Source organism: Myotis daubentonii, chromosome 15 (assembly GCF_963259705.1).
Source record: "Myotis daubentonii chromosome 15, mMyoDau2.1, whole genome shotgun sequence".
Taxonomy (NCBI): Eukaryota; Metazoa; Chordata; class Mammalia; order Chiroptera; family Vespertilionidae; genus Myotis; species Myotis daubentonii.
The window spans coordinates 11,281,876-11,293,262 of NC_081854.1; the positions used below are offsets into that span (position 1 = coordinate 11,281,876).

The window sequence follows — 11,387 nt, forward strand, 5'->3', positions numbered from 1 at the left end:
CCTCTCTCTCTCCAACCTCAGCACCTCCCTCCACCTTGACGCTGCTTCCTAATTTACCGAGACAGCGCCAGGAAGGAGAAGAGAACGTTCACATTTCCTGACACCACGTGTTGCTACCTGCCCGCCTTCCTGCCCATATGCCCCTCCCCCGTCACTGTGGCAGAACAGCGCATGCCCCTTGGACCACCCTCCACTGGGGCCCTGGAACCCACCCACCATGCTGAGCCAAGGACAGGGCTCCAGCAAGCCTCCCCTTTCCCCTCTGCAGCATCCATCTCCCCTCTTCTAGATCTTTCTCATTGGCACATGACATAGTTACATCTACCATCTGAAATAAACCTTCTAAGATCCCATTCCCCCTTCAGATACCACCACATTTCTGTGCTGCAAAGAATCGTCTACACTGGCTCTCTCCAAACCCTCTCTTGAACCCACCTAATCAAGCTGCAGCCTCCCACACACACACAAACACAAAATGGCTCTTTTCTAGATGACCGGTGACTTCCATCTTGCTCGCTCTAGTGGGCAGTTCTCAGTCTGCATCAGACTCAGCTTCTAGCAAGCATTTGGCACCCACGACCCTTCCCTCCTTCTGGATTTGCACCCTTCACTTGGCCTCCAGGGCATCACATAGCCAGGTTCTCCTCTGACTTCCCTGATTGCTCCTCCCTCAGCCTCCTCTGCGGACCCCAGCCCTCTCCTGGAGTGCCCCAGCCTCAGGCCTGGACTTCTATCTACAACGGCGCCCTGGTGGACCTCTCCCAGCCTTAGAGACTTACAGGTCACTTACTCACTGACAACGCCTCAATTTCTGTCTCAAGACTGAAGCTCTTCCCCTGAAGTCCAAATATCCGACTGCCTACCTGACATTTGTACTTGGGAGACTAATGGGCACCTCAAGTTGAGGCAAACTTGAACTCCCGATCCGCTTGCAGCTCTGCCCACCATTGCTTCTGGCAGCTGCGTCCGTCCTGTTACTCGGGCCAAAGACACTGGAGTCACCCTCGACTTCTGTCTCTCACTTCCCTATGCAATTCCATTTCACCTCACCTTCCCCGCTGCCACCCTGGTTAGAGCCACCATCACCTGAACCACTGCAGTGGCCTCCTTGCTGGGCTCCCAGCTTCCATCCTGGCTCCCTGAAAGCAGGTCCCCAGAGGAATCTTACTAAGTCCTTCCCCAGTGCAGGGCTCTCCCCTGGCTCTCATCTCATACAGGGTAAAGGTACTTGCAGTGACCCACAAGACTCTGCACCATCTGGCTCCCCACCCTGCCCGCCCCTGGCTCCCTCCATCCCCATTGGCCTCCTAGATGTTCCTGTAACACAACAGGCAAAGTCCTGGCCCCAACTGCACTTGCTCCCTCACCTGCTTCACCTCTCTACTTAAATGTCACCTCTCTGCTTAAAGGAGGACTCTCCTAGCCACCTTATTTTAAAATCACACACACACACACACACACACACACACACACACACACACCATACTCCCCAACCCCTTTCCCTTCCACTTTTTAAAAAATATATTTCTTTATTGATTTCAGAGAGGAAGGGAGAGGGAGAGAGAGAGAGAAACATCAATGATGAGAATCATTGATCGGCTGCCTCCAGCACGTCCCCTACTGGGGATCGAGCCCACAACCCAGGCATGTGCCCTTGGCCAGAATCGAACCTAGGACCCTTCAGTCCGCAGGCCAATGCTCTATCCACTGAGCCAAACCAGCTAGGGCCCCTTCCATTTTCTTCATAATACTTATCATCTTCTCACTTATATGTCTATTTATTTTGCCAGTTGTCTGATTCTCCCAAGTAAGGAGTGAGCACCATGAAGGTATAGGTTTTTGTCTTTTGTATTCAGTGCACCTGGAACTGTGTAGACGTTCAATAAATATTTGTTGAACAGATGAAGCACCGTTGGTTGATGACCTTGAAGTCTCCTGCGGGTTACTAAATTACAAATGTTTCGGCCCGCCTTGCATCCTGCCTTCCAGCTCACCCAACCGGTCTTCTAGATTCATTCTTGCTTCCACGCTTTTACTTAAAGTCATGCCCGCGCCAGGATCACCCTCCCTACCGAGGAGGCTCTCACTCAGGTCTCCCTCACCTCGAGAAGTAAATGTGTAGATGGTGGGGGGGAGCGCCAGGCATGGATGGAAGGTTTATGCGTTGCCATAGTTACTGCGCCCGCCTGGAACAACACATTCCCAGGGTGCCCCGCCCCTACGGGTAATAGGTGGTTAGCAGATCCCGAGCAGTCCCGCGCTGGGGCGAGTATAAGGAGGCGACAATCCGGTTTCACTACGACGCCCCCCGCCCCATCCGCTTTCACTCCACCCACGCAGTTGTCATGGAAACAAAGCGCATCCCTCCAGCGCCGTCTCCCTCCCTTTTCTGCTAGAGAAAAAAAACATATGCATAGATATGGAGCTGGGTGGGCTGAGAGTCCAAACGGCGGGGACGCCGCTCGGTCCCCGCGCTCTCTCCCTGATCTCTCCTGCCTCCTGCAAGGATGGCGACGCCTGCGCAGGGCGACAGCCTTGGGTACCAAGGCTAGAGGCAAGCGGCGCGCATGCGTGAGACGGGGTTTTGCGCGTGCGCCGCGGTGGCACCGGAGGCTGCGGCCGGCGGAGGCTGGCGGGAGGCGGTCCTGCGCTGGCGACGTGGGCGGGGCGTGAAACCCCGGCGGTCGGGGCGTTGGGGACCCACCGGCGTGTGCTGCGCCTGCGCCGCGGCTCTCCCGGCAGCGGGAGGCGGGGTCCAGAGCGGGAGGACGGAGAGCAGCGGGGGGAGGGAGGAGGCCGCAGGAGCCCGAGCCTTGACCGACGGGCAGGCGGGGGCTGCGGCGGCGCCGGTGAGTGACCCGCGGCCCGACTCGGTCCCCACCCTCCGCGACCCTCACTCTTCCAGGAGCCCCCCCCCCCATAGCCTCCGCTGTCCCCCGCCTAATCCCTGACTCCCAACATCCCCAGAGTGCCCCTTAATTTCTAGCAAGCCCCCGCCATCTCTGCAGACCCCAATTCCTAATATTTCATGGTCCCAGCTCCCTTGCCCTAGGAGCCCCCAACTCGGCGCTATTCCTGCTCATCCCCTCCGAGGACCCCTCCCCATAATGGTCGTACAGACGTCCCATTGGCCCGGAACCCCCAGAGCGCTCCTCTGCTCCAGATCCCCCCTTCTTGCTGCATCTCCCCTTCAGCATCTTGCACCCCCATTACCCTTGTGCGTTTTCGACCTCCGAACACCCCCATTCTGCTTGCACTTTTCCTGTGCCCCCATTCTCCTCTGACTCCTGCAGACACCCCCTCTGCCGCCTTTCCTCATTTCCCTCCACCCCTCCAGATCCTCCCCAGTTTCCATCAACTCCTCGGCTTGGCACTTGGCGCCTCACTGGCAGGAGAGGAGCGCTCCCCGGGTGTCAGCCGCTATTAGGCACTCGGACTGCCCCCCACGGCCCATCGCCCCCAGTCCCTGGCCCGGGGTACTTAGGAGCCGGTGTCGCAGCGGCCGGCCGGGGTGGGGTTGGCGGCGCGGGGGACGGCGAGCCCCCGCCAGCGCGGTGCGCCCTGTGCCCGCAGCGCCGGCGCCCCCCATGCGCCAGGCGGCCGGACGGCGGCGTCGGGGGGCGCCATGGCCTCGGCGGCGGCGGGCGAAGCGGAAGAGACCACCCGGCTGCGCAAGCCGCGGTTCTCGTTCGAAGAGAACCAGATCCTGATCCGGGAGGTGCGCGCCCACTACCCGCAGCTCTACGGCGCGCAGAGCCGTCGGGTGAGCGTGGCCGAGCGGCGGCGCGTGTGGGACGGCATCGCGGCCAAGATCAACGGCATCACCAGCTGGAAGCGCACCGGCCAGGAGGTGCAGAAGCGCTGGAACGACTTCAAGCGCCGCACCAAGGAGAAGCTGGCCCGCGTGCCGCACTCCACGCAGGGCGCTGGGGCTACCGCCGAGGACGCCTTCTCTGCCGAGGAGGAGACCATTTTTGCCATCCTCGGGCCGGGTGTGGCGGGGCCAGGCGCTGGCGCAGGGGCGGAGCAGCCCCCAGCGGCGCCTCCCTCACAGCCACTGGCCCCAAGTGCCTACACCCAACGCTATGTGTTGTCTGAGGACCGCAGGGAAGACCGAGGGGCAGGTGAGTTCCTTAAGCATCACCGTAGCAAGAGTCTGCTGTGTGCCTGGCACTGGTCCAAGACTTTAGGTGGCTCATCAGCTTCTCACTACAACCCTGCTAGGGGGATGCTGTCATTATCCCAATTTTAAACTTGGGGAAACTGAGGCTCAGAAAAGTGAAAGGACTTGCCTCGGGTTCCACCGCGAGTGACTGTCAGAGTCAGGAACAGAACCCAGACCTAGGAGGCCTGGCCCCAGAGTCCACACCCAGAGTCATCAGCTCAGGCATCATTTCTTTTCTTCTTTTCTTTTAATTTTGTGATAGAATCTTTTTTAAAATATATGTTTATTGATTTCAGAGAGGAAGGGAGAGGGGGAGAGAGTTCGAAACATCAATGATGAGAGAGAATCATTGATTGGCTGCTTCCTGGGGATCGAGCCCACAGCTCGTGCCCTTGACCGAATCCAGCCAGGGACCCTTAGGTCCGCGGGCCAATGCTCTATCCACTGAGCCAAACCAGCTAGGGCGAGGCATCATTTCAATTGAACGTCTTGTAGGGTAGTGACTCTGGAGGCAGACTGGGCTCCAACCACAGCTTTGCCACTCAGCTGTGTCATTTCGGGTACGTTACTGCAGATCAGCTTCTGCATCTGTAAAATGGGGATAAAAAGCAGTTGCTCCCCAAAGGTTGCTGTAATGATGAAGTGAATTAATATGCATAAATTGCTTAGGACATGGCCTCTGGAACATTCATTATTAGCTTCTGATATAATTGCCAATGTTGTGAGGTACGGACTGCTTCACTATTTTATAAGTCAAAGTCTCACAGAGGTTTGTTAACCCCCAAGGTCATGCCGAGTCAAGGAGATGTAGAGAGCTGAGTGCACGATTTTCCACTTCGCCTTGAGTCTAGGTTATTATTTCTTACACAGCTATTCCCCGGGCACTGTCCTGTGGTGGGTAGTGTTGGGGACACACTGAAGGTCAGACTTTGGACTTCATCTTGAAGGCATTTGGGAGTCTGAAGCAAGAAAGAAACACAATCATCTGGACCTTTGTTCTTAGTGTGAATCAAACCTCAGTGTTTCTGTGACTGAGGAATCACAGTCCAGCGGGGAAGACAGACTCATAGACAGTGATGACTCCCAGCTGACCTACCCTGGGAAGTCAAGGAGGGCTTCCTGGAGGAGGAGAAATCAGAGCTGGGACATAAAGTGAGGATGAAGCGTTAGGAAAGTGTTCCTGGTAGAAGGAACAGCATGTACAGTGGCTTGGAAGCAAGAAAGCTTGACCAGTTTAGAAAATTGAAGTCTCCCAGTTGGAGAGAGGAGCAGGAGAGTGGAAAGATTGAAGAAAGGAAATGTTTTGAGATGAGGTTTGAGAGGTCAGCAAAGACCAGACCCTGCAGGGCCTTTAGGCTGGATTGAGGAGTTCGAATGTTATCCGGAAGTGCTTTGGGAAGCCACAGAAGGGTTTTGAGGAAGGGGGGGACATGATCAAACAAAGCAGTTCAGGATCTTGTGATTCAAAGAGGTTCCTTCACCTACCCAAGGTCACACAGCAAGTAAGTTGTAGAGGTAAAACTGGAATACACATGTGTCCAACTCACAGTCCATGCCCTTAGCAATTGGGCTAGATTGCCTGGCAATAACAACAATTAGTATGACTGAAAGTTAATGAGTATGCCAGAATTGGGTCACACATGGCTTACAAGTAAAGGCCAGGCTTTGGATTTTATCTTTTTTTAAAAAAATATATATTTTTATTGATTTTAGAGAGGAAGGGAGAGGGATAGAGAGATAAAAACATCAATGAAGAGATAGAATCATTGATCAGCTGCCTCCTGCACACTCCCTACTGGGGATCGAGCCCGCAACCCAGGTGTGTGCCCTTGGCCGGAATCAAACCTGGGACCCTTCAGTCCGCAGGCCGATGCTCTATCCACTGAGCCAAACCGGCTAGGGGGTGGACTTTATCTTGAGGGCATTTAGAAGTCATAAAAGTGTCTTGAGCAGGAGAGAGACACAATCACTTGGGACTCTTATTCTCAGTGTGAATGAAAACTCCGTGTTTCTATCTGTGAAATGGCCCTGTTGAACTGGAGCAGACATGGTAAACTTATTTTTTCAAAACCTGTGCAGCCCCTTCATTCATTCATTCAACAAATGTTTACTGAGTACCTTTCTGAGGCAGGCACTGTTGTAGATGCGGGGAATACTGTGCAGAAAGACAATTTCCCTTCTCTTATGAAGCTGACGTTCTAATTATGGGAGACAGACCACAAACAATCCAACATGGATCAGATATAGGAGGTTATAAAAACTAAAAAAAAAGAAAGCATTAAGAGGATAGTGAGTGATGGAAGGAGGTCTGCTTTAGACAGGGTAAGAAGGGTCAGCTTCTCTGAGGAGGTAAACCTTGAACAGTAACCTGAATAGAGGGATTGAGCCAAATGGATGAATAGCTGAGGAAAGCACTCCATCCAGCTAGAGGGAACAGCACGTGCAAAGGCCCTGAGGCAGGAATGTGCAGGAAGGTGCTTAAAGCTCCTTGATGAGAATAGTACACAGAAGACCCACAGTGTAAAACTCAAAAGAGGAACTGAAGGACGGACACAGCCTGGCGCTGCCTGAGGTGTCTTTATCGACACTGAGAGAGAATTGGGACCATTTCTCTCTGACCTAATGTTTGAAAAAACAGTAACAACATGGAGAATTCACTGTGTGTCAGGCACTTAAGCATGTGCCAGAGGTGAGTCAGTGACTCCCAGGAATGGCCCTCGGGAAGATGATCTGTTACTGGGGCCCTTGGTCCCAGGCACTGACACACATCCAGTTACAGGTAGGGACACTGAGGCTCAACGTTGGCAAATAGGATTTTAAATCTGGTGTGATGGTGCCTCCGTGAGCCCTGTGGGTGTGGGGAGTGGGCCACTTTCTGTGCATCGTAGTCAGTAGACGAAAAGCCATATTTTCAAGTGGCTGCAGTTCTCATGTCCTTCTGAGTGAGACTCACCACCCTCAGGCCCACAGCCACGGCCCAGGGAGTGGATAAAAGTGTGGGCTCTGGAACCTATCTGGATTCCACTCCCTCTTCTACCATTCGCCAGATCTGGGACACCTCTCTGGGCCTCAGTCGCCCTATCTGTAAGATGGGATGATAATGATAGACCTATGCCAGAGAATGGCTGTGAGCACTCTGAAATAGCGCAGGAGGACAGGGCCTGGCCAGGAGACAAAAGGACAGGGATGGGAGCTATTTAAGAGGGACGATATCAAGGAATGTCTTCCCAAGGAGGCCACCTGTGAGCGGAGGCCTGAGGAGGTGAGGGAGGGGGCCAGGCAGGTGTGTCTGGGGAAAGACCTTTCCAGGCCAAGGAATAGCAAATGCAAAGGCCTGGATGCAGGAGCATCCTACTGTGAGGATCAGTATGAAGGCTAAGGTGGCCCTAGCCCAGTGGTTGGCAAGCTCATTAGTCAACAGAGCCAAATATCAACAGTACGACGATTGAAATTTCTTTTGAGAGCCAAATTTTTTAAACTTAAACTATATAGGTAGGTACATTGTTATTAACTTAATTAGAGTACTCCTAAGGCTTAGGAAGAGCCACACTCAAGGGGCCAAAGAGCCGCATGTGGCTCGCAAGCCGCAGTTTGCCGACCATGGCCCTAGGACAGGGATGGGCAAACTTTTTGACTCGAGGGCCACAATGGGTTCTTAAACTGGACCGGAGGGCCGGAACAAAAGCATGGATGGAGTGTTTGTGTGAACTAATATAAATTCAAAGTAAACATCATTACATAAAAGGGTACGGTCTTTTTTTTTTTTTTAGTTTTATTCATTTCAAACGGCCGGATCCGGCCCGCGGGCCGTAGTTTGCCCACGGCTGCCCTAGCCGGTTTGGTTCAGTAGATAGAGCATTGGCCTGGGGACTGAAGGGTCCCAGGTTCGATTCCAGCCAAGGGCACATGCCTGGGTTGCGGGCTCGATCCCCAGGAGGGGGCGTGCAGGAGGCAGCCTATCAATGATTCTCTTTTATCATTGATGTTTCTGTCTCTCCCTCTTCCTTCCTCTCTGAAATCAATAAAGAAATATATTTAAAAAAAAAAATAAGAAGGCCAAGGTGGTGGAGCCAAATGAACAAGGTACAGGCCGTGGGGAGGGAGATGAGGGCAGGGAGGCCGTGGGGAGGGAGATGAGGGCAGGGAGGCCGTGGGGAGGGAGATGAGGGCAGGGAGGCCGTGGGGAGGGAGATGAGGGCAGGGAGGCCGTGGGGAGGGAGATGAGGGCAGGGAGGCCGTGGGGAGGGAGATGAGGGCAGGGAGGCCGTGGGGAGGGAGATGAGGGCAGGGAGGCCGTGGGGGCAGATCACGCAGAAACTTGGGGTCTTTGAGGACTTTCCTTCCTCTGAGACGAAAGCCACGAGGCGTTGAGCTGCAGAAGACATCTGACATGTATTTTTTAATATCTTCATTAAGCTACAATTCCCCTACCGTATAACCCGCCCACCTCAAGTCTGCAATTCCGTGGCTTTTCCTATATGCACAGTCTGCAACCATCACAATCAATTTCAGGTACTTTTCATCACTTGAAAAAGAACCCCTGGCCCTAACCGGTTTGGCTCAGTGGATAGAGCGTCGGCCTGCAGACTCAAGGGTCCCAGGTTCGATTCCGGTCAAGGGCATGTACCTTGGTTGCAGGCACATACCCAATAGGGAGTGTGCAGGAGGCAGCTGATCGAAGCTTCTCTCTCACTCTCTCATTGATGTTTCTAACTCTCTATCCCTCTCCCTTCCTCTCTGTAAGAAATCAATAAAATCTATTTAAAAAAAAAAAAAAAGAAAAACCCTGCACCTCTTAGCCATCACCCCCCTCCCCATTCCCCCATCTCCACCCTGCCCTAGGCAACCACTAATCTACTTTCTGTCTCTGTAGATTTGCCTATTTTGGACATTTCATATAAATGGGTCACGTGACATGTGGTCCTTTGCGACTGGCTTCTTCCCTGTAGCATAACTGACATGTATTTCAGTTGGACCCCTGAGGCTCTGGTGGAGGACAGCCTGTGAGGGGCAGGGTGGAAGCAGGAAGCCAGTGAGGAGGCTCCTGCCAGGGTTCAGGTGGGAGGTGACGGTTGGACCAGGTGGGGCCGTGGAGGCGGACAGGAGAGGTTGGGTGTTGGATTAGTTTGAAGGCAGAACCGATGGTGTTTGTATATGGATGGGGCCTCGGGAGAGAAAAAGAGTAAAAGTTTTTGGCCCGAGCAGTTGGAAGGATGGAGAGCTGCCATAGCCGCGATGTGGGAGGTGGGGGGGGGGGGGGGGCTGGGGGAGGAGCAGGTTGGGAGCACCAGGAGCTCAGCTCTGGGCAAGTGAGCGAGAGGCATTAGCAGGTGATCAGCGGGGTATGCCGAGTCCACAGCTGGAGAGAAGGGTTCAGGCTGGGTCTGGAAATCCAGGAGCTGCTACCTGTGGACTGTGTTCAAGTTCATGGGCATGAATGAGATGCCAGGTGAGAGGAGATGGAGGCAGCCCAGCAGGCCTGGGGGTGAGCTGGTACAGACCAGAGCTGAGGTTGAAACCCTGGCATCCACATAGGAGACAACCCCTACTGCTCCGGCCACCACACCTCTCCCCCTGGGATCCAGCAAAGAGGTCTGAGAAGTGGGGGGGGGGGGGGGGGGGGAGTATCAAATGGTCTGAACCTTCTAGATTCTAGGTTGGCTCTGCCTGACTCCGCTGCAGGCCTCCGGGACCCTTTTCCACTAAGGCTGCCCTAGGGTACCAGGTTATCACTCAGTATAACGTACTGACTCCGCAGTATGCGGGCTTCTGTTGCAAGCCATGATCTGACTTGAGTTTTAAAGATGGCGGCTCTGGGGCTAAGGTGGGTGGGAGGTGGAAGGGAGAAATCCAGACAGCATTGCAGGGTCACGCACACCTTGCCTACATCTCTCTCCGCAGATACACCAGCCCACAGCAAGGGGGGCTCCAGCAGCCCGGAGCCCTGGGCCCGGCCCTCCTGCCACCCCCAGGAAAGGGGCTGCCCACCACCCAAGGAGCGTGAGTCCTCGCCCCCTCCAGCCCTGCAGACCGTCCAGCTGCCCCGTCTGGCCTTGTCTCCACCGCCCCCAGCCCCTCCAGCACCCCAGCCACCGCCACAGGTTCAAGTGGCACCCTCGCCCGCCAGCCCCTCACCCCCTCTCCTGCCTCTGCCTGTGCCCTCGGCCCCAGACCCCTCCCTGGACTTCCTGCGGGCGCAGCAGGAGACTGCCAACGCCATCAGGGAGCTGGCTGGCACCCTGCGGCAGGGACTGACCAAACTGAGCGAGGCCCTCAGCGCCCTGCTGCCCCTGCTGCCTGGAACCCCAGTTGACCCACTGCCCCCACCTCCACCCCCACCCCCCAGGCCTGTCCTGCCTCCACCTACCCCCAAGGTGGAGATCACCCCAGAGCCCGTGTCTGTGGTGGCGGCTGTCGTGGACCGGGCCAAGGTGGCAGCCAGGGGGGTGATCATCGCCCGTAGAAGCGAGGAAGGGACGCCCCGGCCACCCCCAACCCCTCCTCCTCCCCATGACTCCCCGCCACACAAGAGGAGGAAAGGGTTTCCTACACGGAAGAGGCGAGGGCGATGGAAATCTCCGTGAAATCGACCATTGGATTCAAGCTTGTCTGCACTTTCTGCCTGCACCACCTCTCCCAGCTTAGCCCAGCGGAAGAGGGCCATGCACCTTCCCCATGCCAGCTGCACCCTGGCTCCCTGCTGCAGGGGCGTGAGCACCCCACTCCCTGTACTAGTTAGTGCCTGATTCGCGGGGGCCCTCGTTGATGGGGCCCCAGCCCTTTCTCCAGTACAGCGCTGTCTGCCTGGCTGCTTCCCTTAACCCTGACTTCTAAGCCATCAATTTTAGGTTTTTTCTTACTGCCCTTGGTGGGCTGCAGAGGGAACCTCACGCCCCCTTCCCTAATCACTCCTGGTCTTGACTTGAAGAGAACTGATCTGGGGGAGGCCTCCCCGCTTCCCAATCCAGACTTTGGAGGGAGTGGGGGCTGCGAGACAAATCAGAGCGTGGATGACAATGCGGGGACAGCAGTCTGTATTCTGGGGGGGGGGGGGGGCGAGTTCTCAAGGGGAGGTATAGGTTGGGTCCTCTGCCTCCCAGTGCAGTCTGACCTCCAGAACTCAGCCCCCTCCTTTCTCCTCAGTGGTGACAAGATATCAATAAACTTATTTTTAATACAATCACTCAAGGCTCTGGCTGAGACAGGCCCGGGATTTCAGTCC

The 11,387-nt window shown here is 55.2% G+C and overlaps 1 protein-coding gene across 2 annotated transcripts; it reads left to right on the top strand.

Moving 5' to 3' along the window:
- Window positions 1–2,709: 2,709 nt before the first annotated feature.
- MYPOP (Myb related transcription factor, partner of profilin) lies at window positions 2,710–11,348 on the top strand. 2 transcript variants are annotated; one of them, XM_059666097.1, is made up of 3 exons: window positions 2,710–2,849; window positions 3,574–4,124; window positions 10,067–11,348. In XM_059666097.1, the coding sequence occupies exons 2-3, from the start codon at window positions 3,626–3,628 to the stop codon at window positions 10,747–10,749; spliced, it is 1,182 nt and encodes a 393-aa protein (XP_059522080.1). In that variant the 5' UTR covers window positions 2,710–2,849; window positions 3,574–3,625; the 3' UTR covers window positions 10,750–11,348. The 2 variants fall into 2 exon arrangements, with proteins under 2 accessions (XP_059522080.1, XP_059522081.1); XM_059666098.1 differs by having other exon boundaries at window positions 2,723–2,849; window positions 3,338–4,124.
- Window positions 11,349–11,387: the final 39 nt, after the last annotated feature.